At 46.4% G+C, this 21,091-nt stretch overlaps 1 protein-coding gene across 3 annotated transcripts in view; it reads left to right on the top strand.

The window, feature by feature from the left end:
- Positions 1–21,091, top strand: part of Hecw2 (HECT, C2 and WW domain containing E3 ubiquitin protein ligase 2) — a 337,940-nt gene that overhangs the window by 303,379 nt on the left and 13,470 nt on the right. For all 3 annotated transcript variants that reach the window (XM_087902401.1, XM_087902402.1, XM_087902403.1), the window contains 7 exons: positions 5,618–5,770; positions 8,196–8,294; positions 11,691–11,820; positions 12,955–13,101; positions 13,852–13,966; positions 16,480–16,565; positions 17,483–17,595. In XM_087902401.1, the coding sequence (XP_087758527.1) occupies positions 5,618–5,770; positions 8,196–8,294; positions 11,691–11,820; positions 12,955–13,101; positions 13,852–13,966; positions 16,480–16,565; positions 17,483–17,595 (843 nt within the window). The remainder of the gene's footprint in view (positions 1–5,617; positions 5,771–8,195; positions 8,295–11,690; positions 11,821–12,954; positions 13,102–13,851; positions 13,967–16,479; positions 16,566–17,482; positions 17,596–21,091) is intronic.

The following is a 21,091-nucleotide window of genomic DNA, read 5'->3' as shown; positions in this document are numbered from 1 at the left end:
GCTGGCTCTGCGATTGGGCCGCCTCTTGTCTGCCTCGCGACAACTCTGACAATAAAGGGCACCTTTATTGAAGAGAGAACGAGTTCATTATGTACAACGTGCTGTCAGGACGACATCAGTCATCGGTCTTGCCAGCCGCACGTAGACTGGGAAGGAGCATTTGCAAATGGTTTTCCTTTGGGGACCTGTGTGGTGTATCTTTCTGTATTCCCCTGGGATGGGGACATTACAAATAGCCATGAGATGGGAATGGCTTGAGATGGTCTTCTTGGCCCCTTGCGGTTTGTAAATTAACCAGTAGCCCTTGCATACAACCAAACTGGGGTCTGTGCTGTCCAGCTGTAGGGTGAACTCGCGGATTGCCGCTTGCTCTCTTCAAAGGGGTACCCCCATCGTTCGAACCATCCTAACCTGCCAAAGGAGGATGCTCTGGAGTCGCACCCTGGCTAGGTACCACCAAGCGCAACCTTCTCCTATGAGACTTCCGCCCTCTGCTCCAGTCCTTGTTAAGTGGCTCAAGAGCTGATGCTTCGCTGTTCTCAGTCTCTGTGGCCGAATCAGAAGGTACCTACCCAGGCCGCGTGCGCCTGAGCAAACTTTTGAGAAAAGAGAGTGTGACCTCCCGAGGCTACTTCTCAGTTTGTTTCCATCGGGGCGCTTTTGGCTTGGATTATTTTTAGTTGAAATAGAAAGAACGGGAGAATCAAATTAACTATTTTAACACCTGTCAAAAGCTGCTAACAACGCCTGCGGTGTGCCAGGCCAGCAGCGTGATGCTGGGAGAAATGCTTCCTCAGCAGGCAGGGCCCGGGACACCGTGGTCACCCTCCTGACATCTCTGCTTACTCAGAGATGCCCTCAAATGCAGCTGTTATGTGGCTAACATGCCCGTTGTCTGGAGTTTCTGTACTTCCTTGCCAAGCCTTTAGCCGTGGAACCAACCTAACCGGCAAAACAGGAATGTAGCAAACGATCCCCGTGGTATGAGTCACGTTAACTATTTATATGGAAGAGGAGTTAGTTGGAGGAGCTGCATGCCCACATGCCCTGCTGGGACATGTTTCATTGAGTTTGCTAGATAGTGAGAGAAATCGCAGCCCACAGCGGACTCGCCCCTAAATACACGGTTCTGCATTTGGAGTTACAACCAAATTAAAGTAGTAGGCCTCTCTTGCCTTTGGAGTGACTCTATTCCTGGCTCAAGAAAAAAAAAAAAAGGAAGATTAAAAAGTAAAGTTTCCCAGTTAACATGCATTTCCTACTAATGAGCTGACAGTTTTCTTCCCTTCTGAGGTGAGTTTTGCTTTTCAACCTAACGCCTCAGAGAAGATGTGTTTGTCTTCAGCCGCAAGAGGAACCAGTCAATAAGGTCACTGTTGTCTTAACAACCTTTACCATGTTAGAAGATACTACACCGTGGCCTTCCTCAGCCAGCTCACTTGTGTGGCGGTAGTTTCGGGTTGAATCGTCTCTTAGGGATTGGCTCTGCTCGCTCTTGGCATTGAACTCATGTCCCACCGCCCCGTGGCAAACTGGCTCACAGTCATTCACTGCCAAATGCCAGGCAACGATATAAGGGCTGCTGGTTTTCTTTGGAGAGGATCAGGGAGCTGCCGTAGCAATTCAGCAATGTGCGTTGAGCTCCTACAGAATATCATTCTGCAAACGTGAGTGTCTTCGTTAGGGTTACTATTTCGGTGAAGAAACACCATAACCAAAACAACAACAACAGCAAAACAAACAAACAAAAAAGTTGGAGAGGAAAAGGGTTTATCTGGCTTATGCCTCCACATCACAGTTGATCATTGCAGAAATCAAGACAGGAATTCAAACAGGACAGGAAGCTGGAGGCAGGAGCTGATGCAGAGGTTATAGAGGGGTGCTGTCTACTGGCTTGCTCCCCAGTGCCTGCTCAGCCTGATTGCCTGTAGAGCCCTGAACCACCTGCCCAGAGCTGATCCCACCCACAATGGGCTGTGCCCTCCCCTCTCCATCACTAATTAGGAAAATGCCTTACAGGCTTGCCTACAGCGCGATCTTTCGGAGGCATTTTCTTAAAATTGAGCTTCCCTCCTCTCAGATGGCTTTAGCTTGTGTGGGACTGACGTAAACTATCCGGCGCAAAGAGTAAGACAAGCTCACCTGCTCCCAGTGAGGTCTAAGTCTTATGTACAGGGGAAGCGGACACACAGGGGTCATTAGAATGTACTCTGGTAAGTGCAGTATTATTGAAATGTTTGTAGTTAAATCTTAGGACCACCCTTTAATTTTTAATGGAAAATCCACAGTAGAGTCAGGTTTGCTTATACCAGTCATCTCAAAGAAAGCAGGCTCGCTCTACTGTTGGTCTGTTATTTCAGCTCTCTGTGACCCTGGTGTCCTTCAGGCCTCTACAAGGCGAAAAGCCCAGCAGAGGAGTGCCCACAGCCAGTCAGTGTTTATGTCTCCTCGGAGAGCCTCCCTAAAGATTTATAGTAAGCTAGATGTTTTAAGAATGCGTTTCCCTCCTCCCTGTTTTTGTAACAGCAGCAGTTGGCAAAACGTGTCTCTAAAGAGACAGATAGTAAACATCTGTAGACTTTGCCCATTGTACATTCTCTGTGGCACGTACACCTCAGCATCTTATCAGGGCACAACGGCAGGCTACACGCACGTCAACGCGGTCGGTACATTTCAGTATAGCTTCGTTTACAAACCTGGACTTCGGCAGTCCTGCCCTTAGGACATAGTTAGCCAAGCCCTGCTCTAGAAGCAATATTGTTTTAATCTTGATAGACAGTTAAAACATACTGAAGGGGAAGGGCATGTGGAATAACTTTAAAGTTGAAATAGGGACACCTGTTCAGGGTCCGAGACCCAGCACGTCTTTACAATGCTCCCGTGATCCAGCTCACTGGGTTTCTCTGGCCTCTGTCTTCTCTATTAAAAAAAAAAATGAGGAAATTTAACAAAATTGATGTCTTTGACAATGGATGCCCTAGCTCTATTTCTGTTTCTGTGATAAACACCATGATGAAAAGCAACTTAGGGAGGCAATGATTGACTTCAGCCAATAAATTACAGTCTGTCATGCAAGGAACCCAGGGCAGGAACTCGAGGCAGGGGCTGAAATGGAAACCGTAGAGGAACACTGCTTACTTTCTCGCTTCAAGTCTCACGTTCAACTCTCATACACTGCCTGGACCACCTGCCCGGAGGTGGCCTTGCGGGCTTCAGTGGACTGGGCCTTCCCACATCCATGAAGAGCTAAGAAAATACCACGTAGGCATGCCTGCAGGCCAGTTTGAGGGAGGCACGGTTCTTCAGCTGAGGTAAAGGAAAAGAAGTGACTTCCCCAGGTGGGGTGCCGTCAACCTGCTTGAGGGAAGGAAAGTGTCCAGACTTCCTTAGCTCCTTCGCCACACCTCAGGCTTGGGGTCGATTCCAGGAGACCAGGAAATCCCCACCTGTGCGGTGAGAGAAGGTTGAAGGAGGTGATCCGCCCCGGGGAGAAAGAAGACATGGGTACTGGAGATCAAGGCGTCCAAATATGGCGTCCTGTCAGGAGTAGCTCCTTCAAGACCTAGATTAACGCTTAGGCTGGAACGGGCGTCTCAGTCTTTGTTGGGAGGTTGTGGTCAAAGAACATTCAAACGGAAGAAAGCTGCTGCTGCTGCTGCTGCTGCTGCTGCTGCTGCTGCTGCTGCTGCTGCTGCTGCTGCTGCTGCTGACCTTCCTAGAATACGAGGAAGTCACGAAAAGGTTGCATGATGGGAGCAATCTGAGTTCCTGGGTACCTGTGAGTAACCTCATTGAGGCCTGAAGATGGCCTCCCTCACCTAGTCTGGAGTCACAAGTTGACTTCATGATCAGCAGTTACAGTGACAGGGCCACCATGCCACTGTAGGAAGCCTGACCGGCCCGCACAGTGGCCGGGTACCTAGCCTTTCCCACCCAGTAGGTTCCCCGCAGGTTCCCTGTGGGTATGAATTGAGGCGCTTGACGTCTTCACCCATGCGGTTCTGGACAGTTTTAACTGGCGCTTAGGCTTCCTCTCATGTAGACGAGGAACAAGTTGAACCAGCACATGGAAATATCGTAAATATTGCGTAAGACGGTGTGGAGTGAGAAAAAGTCAGAGTTGATGAATTGAAAATGGACATGAAATGAATAATGGCATCTACAGTCAGAGAAGACAGAAATGGGAAGTTCATATGTGAACAGTTGAAGTCCACACTGTGCAGATTCAGTTATACTCTCACCACAGGAAGAGGCCATTTTTATTTTGGTTACATTTTTATTTTTCCCAATCTTCTGCGTATAACAGGATTATTTTCTAGGTTATAAAATTCCATCACTGGAAAAGGGTCAGATGATTCCACTTTTATTAAAATAATAATAATAATAATAATAATAATAATAATGGAGGCCAGGTGAGATGGTATATGCCTTTCTTCCCAGCATCCAGAGGCAGAAGGAGATGGCTCTCTGGGAGTTTGGTGTTTGAGATCTACATAGTGAGTTCCAACCCAGCCAAGGCTACCTAGTAGCTCATCATAGCCTGTCTGGTGAGCTACCAGCCAGGGAGAGAGCCTGTCTCAAAAAGGTGGGTGTCACCTGAAGATTTGTCACCTGGCCTCTCCACACACACACACACACACACACACGCACGCACGCACGCACACACAGCAATAATACCCAAATAACAAGATCTGGAAAGAAATAGTGGTGGTGGGCAGGAGGAAGCAAATGAAAGTCTTTGGGGCTGCTGGCTCCCTCCCTCGCTCCCGTTGCTAAATCTGCATGTCATTTTTTTTTATCAAAACACTGATATATTTTATATTTTTCATTTGAAACTTAGCATATCAAGTTGCTTTCTATTTCCTGCTTCTCTTTGCTGCACCCTTCCCACGTGGGCATTGTCGGCCACTTGTCACTCCCCCCACCACATCCCTCTGACCCTGACACTATTGCAAGTTAAGTGGAGTTCCCAGTGTAGTTTGGGCGCTGAAGGTCCAGGCTGTCCAAGTACCGTCCAACTACCAAGTCCAAGTTAGAAAACTCTCCGCACCTTCCTTTCCTTGTCTGGGATTCTCTGCGATGTTTTATAATTTATACTTTCTGTTTGTATCCTCTCGTTCCGTGTTTTTTCTCCGATATCCTTGAGGAGACTTCTTTTTCTTCCCCCATTTAGAAGATTTCCAGAAATACCCGAGGCCTTCATTTGCTCTAAGTGGTGTAACTGCTTCTGTCTGTATGAATGAAACATTCCCATGACACTCCCTTCCCTGTGGTCTTGCTTTAGACGTTTAAAACTTTATGTGTGTGTGTGTGTGTGTGTGTGTGTGTGTGTGTGTTTGTATAAGCAAGGAGTGCATTGCCTATTGTGTGCCTTGTCAACTGGGTAGCTAAGGTTTTGGATATGTGCTATATAGATGATTAGTTTGTTATTTTGGGTCAAGAATACTGAGAACAGAATGTTTTCATTTTTGTTTGCAGAGTCCTAATATGTAGACACTGTAATGAATATTCCCTAGAAAGCTAAACACAGAAGAAAATATGCCTAATACCTAGAAAGAGTAGAGACTGATTATTCTTGATGTGATTTTATTTTTTATTTTTTATTTTTATTTTACAGGTTGGACTATAGCGGGCCTTCCAGAGAGTTTTTCTTCTTGGTATCCAGAGAACTCTTTAACCCCTATTACGGCTTATTTGAATATTCAGCCAATGACACATACACCGTACAAATAAGTCCTATGTCTGCTTTTGTAGACAATCACCATGAATGGTAAGGGTTTTGTAAGGTGACAGTTATCCTCAGTTAATTTTCTGGGATGCGAGCTCCCCCTCCCCCTCCAAAAGAAGCCACATTTCTTTAGAAACTTCTCCCTCCTGGATAAAAATTACATTATCAGTTATAGATCTCATTTGGCGTTTATTTTTGTTCTCAAACAAGATTACATGGGCCATTCCCCCAGCCCATAATTGATTATATTGTGTAAGATCAACTTTAAGTGAATTGAATAGAATTCAAAAGCTTTATAGCAATGGGAAAATGTTATAGGGGATTCGTTTCTTAGCAAGACCCCAAGTCCGGTGGTTCTCAGCCTCCCTCATGCTGCGACCCCTAAACACAGTTCCTCGTGTTGTGGTGACCCCAACTGTGAAATTATGTCTTTGATGCTTCATAACTATATCTTTGCTACTGTTATGAATCATAATGTAAACATCTGATATGCAATCCCAAAGGAGTCATGACCCACAGGTTGAGAACCACTCTGCCCAGGTTCCTTTGGTAGAGGCCAAGAAACTTATCTAACAGCCTGAGCAAATCTGGCCTTGGGGGAGGGGAAGTGGATGTGCTGGGGCGTGTGTGTGTATGTGTGTGTGTGTGTGTGTGTGTGTGTGTGTGTGAGAGAGAGAGAATGTGAACATGTGAGTGAGAGAATTGTGAGTGTGTGTGTGTATGAGAGTGTGTGTGAGTGTGTGTGTGAGAGTGAATGTGAGCATGTGTGTGAGAATTGTGAGTGTGTGTGTATGAGAGTGTGTGAGTGTGTGTGTGTGAGAGAGAGGGAGTGAATGTGAGCATGTGTGTGTGAGAGAATTGTGAGTATGTGTGTGTATGAGAGTGTGTGTGAGTGTGTGTGTGTGAGAGAGAGAGAGAGAGAGTGAATGTGAGCATGTGTGTGTGAGAGAATTGTGAGTGTGTGTGTGTATGAGAGTGTGTGAGAGAGAGAGAGAGTATGTATGTATGAGTGTGTGTTTGTGTGTGTGTGTTTGTGTGTGTGTGTGAGAGAGAGAGAGAATGTGAGCATGTATGTGTGAGAGAGTGTGTATGAGTGTGTGTTGTGTGTGTGAGAGAGAGAAAGAGTATGTGTGTGAATGTGTGCATGTGTGTATGAGAGAGTATGTGTGAGTATGTGTGTATGAGAGTGTGTGTGTGAGTGTGTGCCTGTGTGAGCACATGAGCGAGCACACGTGCGTGGAGGGCGCCCCGGGGGAGCTGCAGATGAAGCGCAGGAATAGGAAGTCCATGCAGCACCCGCTCACACACCAGCGTATTCCAGCCACTTCGAGTCTGGAAGCAGATATTGCTTAATTTTTCTTAATTTATCACACTAAACCAAGGCAAACAATTTCAAGATTCCCATCTGGAGGTACTTATTCTGAAAAATCCCAAATTACACTCTTTCCAAATGGCCTTACATCTTTTTCAAATCCCTGCATTTGTAGACTTTAAATATTTACATAACCCCTATTAACTTGTTCCCGGTCGTTTTTTCGCTGAGAGTAACAAAGCAAGGGCACAGTGGAAAGGACTCTGAGTCACGAGGTTACTGATGGGTGAAAGGCATTAACTCTGAGGACTTGCTCCTCAAATTCATTTCTTGTTTAGTTACAAATTTGGAGGCCTCCTAACTCTGGCTGTTACAGCTGTGCTCACATAAGTGGAGATAAAGAGAGGCACAAGCTGTTGGCCGCGGACCTCAAAAAGCCTTCCCTACTGAAATGACAGACGCAGCAGTACTCTGGTAGGCATCAGGCTTGGAGGAGCTGGAAACGGAGACACTTGTGATGGAGGAGACGATCGTGTGCCTCAGACAGAAAACCCAGCCTTAACAGATCTGCATAATAAAGTTTCCAAGTTGATTCAGAAGAGCATTCAATTTTAACATTTTGGAGAACGGAATGTCTCATGAGGAAAGCCCCTCCCCCCCCCCAAATGTCTGTATGAATGCTTCATGGGTGTTGGTGTTTACCGTCAGGAGTGAGGCTTGACAGAGAGTGGGGATGGATGGGAACCTCCTCAACCTGAATAAGGGCTTCTCCTCAAAAGGGAATGACTCCTAGTTTGCATTAGAGAAATCAACTAATATCTATGCGCATAAAATGAAGATGACATTTTCTCTTAATCTTTATCACTATCTCTTGGGATGGTTTGGGGGAAATTTCACTGAAAAGCTAAGGGGAATTCATACTGTCAAATGTGGGGTAACTTGGAGTAAGGGTAAGGTATCCCTAAATACTAGAGGAACAGATCCCCCCCACAAGTAAACCCTGGCCAAGACACACTCTACAGTGCCCAGAACCTCTCTCACAGAGCTGGCAGGCAGGTAAATCTTGGACAAACAGAGAGTTGAGATTCATGCTAGGAAGTAAACACAGCTGAGACTCTGAGTCCTGTTCAGCTGTCTCGTGTTTCTCCCTCCCAGGTTCCGGTTCAGTGGGAGGATCCTCGGCCTTGCGCTAATCCACCAGTATCTGCTGGACGCCTTCTTCACGCGACCCTTCTACAAGGCTCTTCTCAGAATGTAAGTGTATGTCTGTGCCTGCATCGTCGGCCTGTAAAGCTCAAACGGGCTTTCCTGAAGAGGTTTCGTCAAGGACTCCGTTTATCTGCGCGCTGTCCCAAATCGGTGGCTGAATGCATAGTGTGGGTTAGAGTTAAAAAAATCAAATACGATTTCAAATGTAGCTGTTAGCTTCTGACCCCTTGTTTCTGACGCCCCACCGCGTCTGAGTTTTGGCCCCCCCCCCCCCGAATATTAGGTTCTCCTCTGTGGCAGCACGTTTCTTTAAAACACCCGTACATCAAACACAGCACTGAGATTCTTGCGGCCTCGATGCCGATTATTAATAGAATGGTGCGGATTGGTCCCCGGTGACTCACAGCCTGTGCCCTTTGTGGAGTGTGCACTGTCGTTTGCCGTGTGCCCTTCCAGCAGCTCGCGCTTGGTCACAAGTTCATTTTCTTTTGTTAATTTCAGTTTTCCTTTTGGTTTCTCTGCTAGGCGTAGCCAATGCCATTCTTTTTTTTTATTTTATTTAATTTTTTTTTTTTTTTTGAGACCTTCCTCTATCAAAACAGCAGTGTACGGGGCAAATGGACTTTTTCTTTGTTCAGATCCCAATGAAAGATAGCAGTCATTGTACAATGTAGAGTAAAAGCGCCCACATCTTCTGTATGTAGTCACTGACGAGGCCAAGCAGAAGGCAGGGGTTAGGGAGAGGAAGGTAGACTTGTTGACTCCAATTGCAAAGTGCTGAAGTACGGAACCGTGGCTGGGAGCTGTCTGGCACATCCATCCATCAAGCCCATGAGCCTCTTGTTCCCCAAAGTGAAGAAGTCTTGACCTCAAATGAAAACCAACAGAGTGTTTCTCATGAGGCTTCGGCGTGCTCAGTAGGAGGACTTTCCTCGTGGGCGACAAGGACCTGCGTCCCTGCTTTTCCCAGGCCCCTCTTGTCACCTCTGCATCTCCTTGTCTTCTCTTGTAGGCTTCCTGAAAGCCGAACCCCCTGTTCACATTTGCTCCTAAGTCATACCGTCCATGTGTGCGGTTCCGGCTTCTCTCTCTCCATGAACACGAGGGCGCTATTGATGTGTGCTTCTTATCCCTGTCTTCTTAGATCGTTTTTGCTGCTTCTGATGCTAACATTTCAACTCTGGGAAAGCAGAGCCAATCAGAAACTAAAAGTTCCCTCCGCCGCCCTTCAGGTCATCCCTGGGTCTTCCCTACCCTGACGCTTGCGACAGCGTTCCTCCAACTCTGGGGGCCTTTCTTGGGACTTGCCCTTCACCTCGGGGTTTCAGAAGCTTCCATCCCACGCCCAGCTTTTCTCTCTCTGAAGCTGACAGAAGAAAAGTCCTCCCCTTTCTTCTTCTCCTATGGACCAGTGGCTTTAGCCTTGAGTCTTGTTCTCTTGAGTTACAGGCTCCTGGGAACAGTCCTCTGAACAAGAAGTCCTACTTCTTGGGTGCTACAGGGGGACTCCAAATCTGCAGCGTTAGAGGGGAACTCATTGTGGGTGTTGAAGTGAAACTGCTTCTATGTGTCCACCAGGCGTTAATGGTCCGCACGTTCTTGGTTATTCTGGTTAAGACATCAGAAGGCTCCTTAGCAAGCAGAGCAGATACAACTCTGTAGGTTTTCAAGTTGTGTTCTTGGTGGTGCTGGGACAAAATGCTTGACCAGAGCAGTTTTCTTTGTTTCGACTTACAGTTCGAGGAATGCCAGGCATCCTGGCAGGGCAGCTGGTCACATTTCATCCTAAGTCAGGAAGCAGAGAGTGCTCAGCTCAGTTTCTCCTCCTCCTCCTCCTTCTCCTCCTCCCCTCCTCCCCTCCTCCTCTCCCTCCTCCTCCCCTCCTCCTCCACTCCTCTCCTCCCCCTTCTCCTCCTCCTCCCCCTCCTCCTCCCTCTCCTCCTCCCCCTCCTCCTCCCCCTCCTCCTTCCCCCTCCTCCCATCCTCCTCCACTCCTCTCCTCCCCCTCCTCCTCCTCTCCCTCCCCTCCCCATCCTCCTCCCCCTCCTCCTCCTCCTCCCCATCCTTCTCCCCCTCCTCCTCCTCTCCTCCTCCCCGTCCTCCTCCACTCCTCTCCTCCTCCTTCTCTCTCTCCTCCTCCTCCTTGTTCTTCTCCCCCTCCTCCTCCTCCTCCTCCTCTTTCTTCTTTTTTTCCTCCTCCTCCTCTTTCTTCTTTTTTTCCTCCTCCTACTCCTTTCTGGAGCCCCAGCCCATAGAATGGTTGGTTCTGCCCACATTTGGAAGGCATCTTCCACTACAATTGCATTAATCTAGAAAATTCCCCACAGGCATATCCAGAAGCTATCCCCTTGATGATGCTGCGCCCTGTCAGCTGACACTAGTGCCCTTCATGGTATCCTCCACTGTCTCTGTTCCCGGCCCAGGGGTTACTTTCGAAGGACACGTGGTGCTTTTTCCCACTGGAATCATGTAACCTCAGAAATCTTCTCTGTTCGTTTCACTGAAAGTTGTTGATCAGAGCAGGCAACATGGTTGAGATCTAAGCGCCTTTAAGAGTTGACTTGTGACGTGAATTCACTTGCTGTCCTTATTTTAGGTTATCTTCCTTTATGGACAGTGTGTCTGACTCCCCAACAAGATCACTTCCTTCCAAGAGCTACCGGTTCACCAAGCAGTTATTAATATGTGTGGCACACATTTGATACCTAATAAATGTCTAAAATAAACCAAACAAGACAGCCCTTGAAGTTGAGCTAGCTGAAGGGCAGGAAATTTCAAAACAAGTATAGTAAATTAGTTACTACCCCCCCTAACACATAATAGTAATCTAGCTCACAGGACTCTTGTCACTGCAAAGAGAAAAAGCCCTGGGGGAGTGAAGGACAGGAAACTCTGTGGATTTTTTTCTCTGGCTTACTATTGTGGCAATTGTGGAGTAAGAACCCTGAGAGAAAGGGAGATGCATGGATGTCAGCTACAGTATCTAGTCTTTTTAAAAAGGCAAGTGAAAAACAAAGTTAAAGTACAGTAGAGAAACCAATAAAAGATTTCAAATTGGGGAGACAGTAAGTTTTGATAGGATAGCATAGCAGAAGAGAATACTGGCGTACGTTTGCAGCCTGTAGCAGTTCCAGATCTGGCACCGGCTGTGGATGACCATGTATGTGGCCGCCATTCTTTGTGCCTCCCGGTTCTGTTTTTGGGGTAAAAGTTAGGTAAGTGGTTCCTCTGGGGTTTTATGTACCGAGGATTTAAAAAGGTATGCCACGCTTCTGTCTCACTTCAGTGGTGTGACTGCCAAGCCCTCCCTCGGCTATTCCAGGTACCGCCCCCTACTGAATGGGTTTTGTTCTTGTCACCGCCGTTCCCAGTTTCCCGCCTCGCGATTCCGGAGTTGGCCGCTAACGAGGCCTGTGTGCCTGCTTCTGTTTGTCACCCTAGCCTGTGTGACCTGAGCGACCTGGAGTACCTCGATGAGGAGTTCCACCAGAGCCTCCAGTGGATGAAAGACAATGACATCCATGACATCCTCGACCTCACGTTCACTGTGAACGAAGAAGTGTTTGGACAGGTCTGTTACAGGCTCACGGGAGGTCGCTGGCTGATGGAAAGCTAGTTCCACAGCTAAGATCAAATGCCAGTCTCCTTGTGGCTCCTTGGGCGATTGAACCCAGGACTCAACTGTACTAAGCTTGAGGGCAGAGATTATTCTAATGCCAACTACAGTTTAAGGTGTTCTCATTTATAGATTATGAGAAGGATTTATATATTATAAATAATCTTTTTACTTCCAACTCAAATGGATATGAGATATGAGACTATCTAGAGATATCTAGAGATGTGATAATATATATCACACAGAATACATTTGAAGAGTCCCTGCTATCCCTGAGTTGGATATGAAATTATTTGATTTTAATATAAAATTAAGATCCATTTAGATTTAAAAACTGTAATTGGTCGGTTTGAAACAGAATACTTTTGAAGAGTGCTTGAAAACAGAGAGCATATTGGTTTTATTTTAAATTTGATGGCAGAAAAGACTAAAAGATTCAAAAGACTAAAAGATTCCTGTCAGGAGCAACGTATTAGTTTTCCCTAGGCATTGGATCAGGAGCTACGTAGTAGTCCTATTAGGAGCTATTAGGTATTAGTTCTTGCTGGGCATTGGATCAGGAGCAATGTATTAGTTCTCCCTGGGCATTGGGCTTCACCTGGGTTCCCTGTACTCCATGTGTTTTGAAAAATGAGCTCCCAATTTAAGATTTACTCGGGCATGTTTCTGTTTTCCTTAGGCCTGTCTTTTACAACTGGCTCAGTAGGTATGGTTGATTCCAGACCTTAGATCAGCGGTTCTCAACCTGTGGGTTGTAACCTTTTGGGAGTCGAATGCCCCTTTCACAGGGTCCCCTAAGACCATCTGCATAGCAGATACTTGCATTATAATTCATAACAGTAGCAAAAGTACACTTATGAAAAATAGCAATGAAATCATTTTGTGGTTAGGGGTCCCCACAACATGGAGAACTGTGTAATAGGGTTGCGGCAGCATCAGGAAGGTTGAGAAGCACTGCCCTAGATGCTTCTCCCTGCTATGGGATGCACCTGAGGCGGAGAAGGGCTGGATGCCTGGCCTCAGCTCGTTGGTAGCAGTTCTCATCAAGCGTGCGGCTTTCTGATCAGTTCCTTTGCTTTGCAATGGCAGATTACTGAACGAGAGTTAAAACCAGGAGGAGCCAACATCCCGGTCACAGAGAAGAACAAGAAGGAGTACATCGAAAGGATGGTGAAGTGGAGGATCGAGAGGGGCGTGGTGCAGCAGACCGAGAGCCTAGTCCGTGGTTTCTACGAGGTGAGGCGGCAGTGGCAGACGGATGAGGTCCCCCAGCTCGACTGCCCGTCCCTTCTACCAGGCTTCACGTAGAGAATATTTTTCTCTTCTCTCTTGCTATGTTTACTCTTGTTCTTTTAATTCAGAAAGTCACATATGTTCCCGTATGTCTCCAAAGTACATATGTGAAGTTATAAGCTTACCATGCGTGTTAGAAGAGATCATGGAAGTGAATGGTACCCTGGTTTTGGTTGTACCATTTTAATGGCTTAATGACTCCTGATAACATGGAAGCTATGATTCTGACTCGTGTGTAGATATGCACAACCAAATCTCCCACCTGATATGTGCAATGATTGCGTGTACAGGCCAGAATTTATCATGCGTATTCCATGTAACTTTCTCTGTAAGATCACTGGATCTTTTTCAAAAGGAAAACGACAAACAGCTAGATTAACCAATGGTCAGTTGTGCAACAAAGCCCTCCTAGTCTAGAACTCACCAGACACTGCCTTGCTTAGCTTCTGAGGCCAGAGGAGACCCAGCAGGGGGTGTGGGATATGGTGATCAACTAACACAAGAATTCCCGAGGCTAATCCTACCGACTTTCAACCAATCTGCACAGTAGGACAAGTTCCGCATACTAGTGCCGAGTACAACTAACCATCGTCCTCTTGAAATTCCCTGTGCCCTGCACTTCTGATGCATCTTCCTGATGGCTGACGTGTCCCTAGGCTCCTAAGCCATGCCCGTGCCCTTTCTGTTCCGCAGGTGGTAGATGCCAGGCTGGTATCTGTCTTTGATGCGCGAGAGCTGGAGCTGGTCATCGCTGGCACCGCCGAAATAGACCTCAACGACTGGAGAAACAACACTGAATACAGAGGCGGTGAGGTTTGATTCGTGAATGTCTAGATTTAAGTTACAGGGGGTGCCTAGTTCCAGCGCGGGTCTGAGCACAGGGCAAAGGCATTTGCTTTAATCATTGGTCTGCCGCTGTTTTCCTGGAGACCTTGGGCAGGGTGGGTCCCTTCTGTACCTAGTGACTCCATTAGTCGAAAAGGGGAAGGACTGTTTACACCCCTCTGAGGATGTCATAACTCCTAATTGCTGGTGAAGAAATGTGATCATTAGAACTCCAATTAATTATTGGCTGACGTCGTTAGTGAGGCATGGGGCGGTTCTAGCCAGCTGGTCAAACCCTACCTGACTGATCTACATTTTAAACCTCCAGATGCCACACCCTTTGGGCTTCCCAACCCGCACAGGTGTGGAAGAACCAAACTCTCTGTCAGTGAGAGCTCACAGTTAAAACCCTAGCAGGAACAAGGTAGGGGGGTCTCTAAATTTGCCTGCCCATCTGCAAGACCCTTCTCAGCCGGAGCTCGATTCTGACTGGAAAGGGAACTGCTGTGAGATCATTTTAAGCGGGGGGGGGGGGGGGGGGGCTCTTCGGAAGTGGCTCTCTGTAGATCAGCATACAGCTCTGGCTAGTCATTTGGACCTTTGTGATTGGGTTTGTCCCTTCCTTATTAAAAACCTAAAGGCAGCCCAGAGTTCTGTCAAAGAATTTCAAACAAAGAAAGTATGCCTTTTCTGGGATGTGCGGTAGTGTTAGGGTTTTCTCGGAATGGTCCTGTTGAATTGAGGGTTCCACAAGTGCTCTTTCTGAAGTCAGACCGTGCAGTCAGTTTCCCCTGGCTGGACCCATGTAGCATCCCTCTATGATGTTGGTTATTATAGATGTCTTTGCTAGCTGAATTGTTTTTTTTTCTAATTAAAATGTAATTTCTCTGATATCCCACCTAACTTAAATTTTGTGGTAAATATGATTTCCTTGTTTCACGTTCCCAGGAGGTTCTAATAGAATACAGCCATCAAATTAGCCACTTTTGTATGTACACAGTCTAAGATTCTTTTACTTGTTTTATGCGAGTAAATCAAGGACCTACTTTAGTGGTAACTCTTCCAAAATGAGGCTTTAGAAGAGACCAGATAAAGGACAAGATACTGAGCTGCCATGGTTTGCCCCGGGCAGCTAATCGGCACTGCATTAAAAAAAAAAAAAAAAAAGAGTTAGGCTGTCGCTTAGCATCTGTTTCTGCAGCAGCTGTTTGTGGACAATGTCGTTCTCCTTTCAAAATAGGCTTAGCACAAACAGTGAAGGGTTAGCTCGAAAGGACGGGAAGCATCAGTGCCCCAGACGGCTAACGCAGGCACTGATCAGTCTCACTAGCAAAGTCTCTCCAAAGACTGCACCCGGCTGCCACGCCCGATCGAATGCTGTTTACCCTCCGCCGAGACTCTCTCTTCTCTAAGGGAAACAGGCATCCTTAATGAAATGGCAACCAGTAAAGTGAGACTTCCTGGTACCCTTTACAACCATGGGGCCTTGAGGATGCATTCAGATGAAGGTTAATTTCTGCTCACCTTCGTTTTGGACGTACAGCTCAGAATTAAATAAAGTAGCTTTCGTAAAACATGACTACCACTTGCTTTGAATCACTAATGTCAGCCTTCCCTTTGAGCTGGACTATCTCAACAAAGGCTGAGAAGTTAGAACACTCACAAGCACTGCTTTCACCCAGATCTGTGAGATAGTATTGGCATTTTATGTGAGAGAATATTGACATTTCCTACAAAAATATAAGGTATTTGTGACATTTCGTTAAATTCTTCTAAAGTAGGAACCAAGAGTAAAACTGAGATAATTCGTTGAAGAAATGAAAGATCTTTCTCCTGTTTATTAATAAATAGGGCAAAATCATTTGGCTTTATTTCTATGTTAATTCTTTTGGTGTTGCTGGGGATTGAACCCAAAGTCCTGCCCTTCCTAGGAAAGTGCTTTGCCATTGAGCTACATGCCCGGTCTCAACAATTTGGTTTTATTATGAACTATGCATAGGATATATGGCTTTTAGGGGTGTACTTGGAATGGAAATAGGCAGCTGCAAGAAAGTTTCTATCCTTCTTAGTAACAATTGTGTGATTGATGTGTTTCTCTTTCAGCAGGAAGTCCTGCGAGGGTCTGTTTTCTTTGTCAGTAGACCCCCTAGCTTAGTCTAGTGCTTGGCGTAGTGGTATTTAGAAGTTATTTCTTATAGAAATAGCAGAAAGAGTTAAGCATTTCTCATCATAACAATTGTATTTTTCAGAAATGGAGCTCAAATAACCCCCTTGTGGTTCTTCTCACTGCTAAATGAAAACGGAAGCCCGTTGGGTTCATGTGTGCTCTTATTTATCTCTTGATTCCCATATGATCGCATCGATAAAGTTGCTCCCTAATCTTGCACTACAAACAGCATTTAACTTGTGTGTAAGGCGTTGTGGGCCTTTGTCATGCTTCTTGGTAGTTTAAGATGGGAGAGTCAAAGTAACACGTGCTTTCGTGGTGAATTCTAGGGTACCACGACAATCACATCGTAATTCGGTGGTTCTGGGCTGCCGTAGAACGATTCAACAATGAGCAGCGACTAAGGTTGTTACAGGTAAGAGGCCATTAATTCATCAGTTTTTAACATAATTACATATTGTTGGAAGTGTGTATCCCTCATAGATACAAACCTTGTTTCTCTGGCAAAGACATTTCCGTACCCTTCTGACCGCGTGTCCACGGACTGCGTCAGCAGCCAGGTCAAAGCCCTTCTTGAGGGTCGTGTGGAAGTGCCAGTGCTGGTCTGAGGAACCCAGGATTGGCATATGCCCTCAGGACAGTTGGGGCCTTGTGGTTGACAGCCAGTGGCCTCCTGCAGTCAACACGCTTCTTGGAAAAAGAGTTGATGTTCAATACTGTAAGGAAGGACCCCGTTTGTTGATACAGTCCTTTCCCCTCACTTGACTTTCCGTAATCTCCAGAGCAAGGTCATTTCGGGGAATATGTCATTGTGTTCTGTGGCATCTGGAAAAGCTCCCATCCGGGACAATGCTGGTCAGGAACCACTCAAGTACTAGACACAAGGAAGCCTCTTAGACACTAAGGCACAGCCTTACATGTTGGCTCGTTAGTGCCTCTGGATTAAAGGACGGGAACTCAGATTTGCAGCCCACAAAATTCCTAAAAGTCATGCTGAATTGATGATGGGCTGATGCTAAGTAGGTTTAGGTTAATTAGTAGACCCATGTCGTTCATCTGTCATGGGACATGTCCCTGGCTTAAACTGCACAGAATGCTTCATCTTCTATAAATGTTTTGCATCTCATTCCCAGGTATAATCGACTGCCCTTTTCTCTGTGTGGCTGAGCAATTGTCAGACTCAGTTTTAGTTGTCCCATGTTGAAGAAACTTTGACTTCGGAAGTTCCCAGCTTGTGCCTCCCACTCGGGAGTGTGACGCAGCCATAATGGAGCTCCTGTCCATATTGAGGTTTCTGACTTCTCCTTTCTCCTCTGTTTCTGTGACTGACAGTTCGTTACAGGCACCTCGAGCATACCCTATGAAGGATTCGCTTCTCTCCGAGGGAGTAATGGCCCAAGAAGGTTCTGTGTAGAGAAATGGGGGAAAATCACCGCTCTTCCCAGGTAAGGTAGAAAATAGCCTTCTTTTCCTTCCGACACAGTGCAAGGAAACCTCAGCTTAATCTCCATTTTATAGTATATTCATATATATATATATATATATATATATATATATATATATGTTCTTATTTATACGAATGAATGAATATACGTGTGTATGGATCAATTGCTGTTCCATGTGAAGGCTGGAAAGCTTGAAAGATGAAATTCTTTAGTGGGGGGAGACAAGATACCCTGTGTAAGATACACGCATCTGTGTACCACAATATAAAACACAGCAAAGGCAGAAGATTTACTAGCTTTAGTTAGGCACCGTCTGCCCGAGTTGAAGTATCTACTGCTGTAATGAAACACCATGACCACTAGCTAGCTTTTCTTTAGCTTTGGTTCGTTGGGTGTGCAAATTTTAAGCTATTTTTATCGTGGGAAGTTTTTCTTTCTCCTTCAACTATGGCAGACACTTTTGCTAGGCCTCTTGGTTTTCATTGGCCATCGCGGTCTTGCAGGACTCGGAAGACAGTGCTTCTGGTTTTCAACAGTGATAACACTAGCAGATATGCTCTCGTGGATGGAGGAAGGTGCAGGAGGCCACAACCATAGACAGAGAATGACAGGCAGTCAAGGAGTGCTGAAAGTGGCAGAAATTGTCTTCCCCAGGGAAGAGCTCGCCAGTTCATTGTCCAGTACCAAATGGTCAGCCTTGACAACATGCCTACAAATAGCATCATATAGACGGGCATAGGTTGTATTCATGTTTTTAGGAATACACACACATACACACACACACACACACACACACACACACACACACACGCAAAGAGACCATAAATTTGAAAGAGACCTAGGACACGCACATGGCGGATTTGAAGGGTAAAAAGGGAAAGGGGACAGGACGTAATTATATTATAATCTCAAAAAATACTTAAAAATTAGAAAAAAAACAGCAACAAAACCATCGTGACCAAAAGCAAATTGGGGAGGAAAGGATTTATTTCACCGTGCAACTTATAGTCCATTACCCAAGGGGATCCAGGGCAGGAACTCAAGGCAGGAACTGGTGCAGAGGCCATGGAGGGGAGCCGCTTACGGGCTTGCTTCCCACGGCTTGTTCGTCCTGCTTGCTTATAGCCCCCAGGACCACCAACCCAGGTGTGGCACCACCACCGTGAGTTGTCCCCTTCCATACCAATCGTCGTTGTTTTTGTTGTTGTTGTTGATGATGATTTTAAATGTGCCAGAGTCTTGCCCACAGGCAGTGTGGTCAGGGCATTTCCTTAAGTGACATCTAAAATGACTCTAGCTTCTGTCACCTTGGTACAAGCTAACGGGTCCAAAGCTCTAGAATGAAGGGTGTGTTATAAACGGTTGAGAAGGACTTCCCTAGAAACACTGCAATGGGTGGGGAGGAGTCAGTCTCGTGGGGACGCTCTCCCTCTCTGGTATATATATGGTCTCTGTGCTGGTGTTCCTTTTGAATGCCCTGCAGCCGGCTCTCCACGCTGCCATACACCTCGTTGGCGTGGAAAAGCATTGCTTTAGTGAGGCTAGCAATCAGTACACAGGGCTGGCAGGTAGGGCTTGGGCAGAAAGGCATGTAGGGGGGTTAAAAGGAGACAACTCAGGGGCTTGCTTAAATGCCTCGTGTACCTGTGTGTATCACAAACCGTACGTGGCCATTCTGCAGCCCAGACTTAATTAGTATCTTGTCAATTGGATCCCCTAAATCGGGTGACCGTGACTTTCATCACTTAAAGAACTTGCTTGTTTTATTACATTTTCCTTGTGCTTGGGCAACGAGGCTCCCCACCTCCCCTTAATGCATATTTGTCTTTTAAAAACAGATTTCTTCTATCTTGATAAGGTTTTCCACTTTCTGAGAAACTTACGGATTAGCCTAGGGAACGCAGGAAGCTTCAGATCAACTGTGTGCCACATGGCTATTGAATCTTTTTCTGCGAAGCTGCTAAGGCTGATAAAATAATTATAGGTATAGCTGTCCACACTTAACCCCTGGAACCTGTTGAGCAGGGAAAGATAGTTCCTTACCACCCTCTTCCTCATCTGCCTCGTACTGGGGGCTTGCTGAAGTCTTTTGCATAAGACACGCTGCTCATTGGCCCTGCTTTTTCTGCTGGCCACCGCTATGGCTGTTGCAGCTGTGTCTGTCACCACTATCTGCAATTAGGCAGTGACACAATGAGGCACGCAGAAGGTGGGACGTTAGAACTCCCGGGTCCAGTTCTGCTTGGTCACCAACAAACTCTGGGGTCCGCGGAGCCACTGCTGTCTGCATGTCAGGGCTCAGTTGGCTTATCTGTAGACATCAGGAGGGGGTGGCGTGGTGGTTCGACTGAGAGGTAACACACAGACGGTTGCTGTAGAGTCGTGGGGGTTGTCTGCCCTGGCATGTCTACTTCCCCTTAGCAGTTCCAGAAAGTTCTCACGCTGACTCATTGTAGATGGAGTTGTTCCTCAGAGAATTGAAATGCAGGCTTAGGTAACAGCTCTGGCCATTCTTCCTCTCTTCCTGGGCAGCACCCGGTTCTACCCTGATTGTAACCTGGCGCAAATAAAGATGCGATTATCCGTCTCTGTAGAGTAGAAACAACAATGCCCAGCTCTGGGATTATTTCTAACACTTGAGTGAGATAATGTATTGGAAGGTCCTTAGGGAATGTATGCTTTCTTGTTTCTTTCTAAGCCTTTAATCCTTAACCTCTGTAGTTACTGTATTACTCAGATGAAATTCTCTCTCCCTCCCTTCCTCCCTCTCTTTCTCTTACACACACACACACACACCGAGTTCAGACAAAATCACAATACAACCTCAGCGCGTGACAGTATAGCTTTGCCGGAAGTATAATTTCCTCACTGACATCCTGGCCATTGCCCTTTGTGAGATTTTAAGTGGGCCCTGAAGTTTCAAAAGATCTGTCACGTCAGTTCCCACCTAAAGGCGTTATTTTATGTTACTGAATCTAGTCTTCTTAAGACCAAAATATATGCATGCGCTCAAGTCATTTTCCTGCCATTTCCTGGTAGATGTGAGTCACAGAGCCGGGGAGCTGGTCTGTCTCAAGTCGGTCAGCTTCAGCATGTTCTTTTCCCTCCAAGAAACTCTGTCTGTGTCTAGGGCTTCAGTTGTGATTCTGTGCGTATATACTAGATACATCAGGTGGAGGTCCTCCTTCCTAAAAGTAAATGTATTCTTAAGTCCCCTGTTCCAAGTTTGGCAATCTTCGCGTGACAGTCTATAACCTGCAGAGCTGGAAGGGTGTGAAGGGTGACAGCCAGCTGTCCTCGCTAGCCAGGGTGATGACAGAGAGCCTCTTGGTCTCTCCAGACAGGCAATTCAGTCTTTAGGCCTTCTAAGCAAGCAAGGGTTGATTAACCCTTCCTCTTTGATTTCCTAGTCTCATTTTGTGGTAGCCCTGATCACAACGTGCCCCGAGACATGTATTAAAGTATGGACGGTAACCCCTGAAGTCAGAACAAGTGG

This window comes from Myodes glareolus, chromosome 27, assembly GCF_982192425.1.
Source record: "Myodes glareolus chromosome 27, mMyoGla1.1, whole genome shotgun sequence".
Taxonomy (NCBI): Eukaryota; Metazoa; Chordata; class Mammalia; order Rodentia; family Cricetidae; genus Myodes; species Myodes glareolus.
Note: the sequence above shows the minus strand (reverse complement) of the source record. Positions and strands in the feature narration are given on the sequence as shown.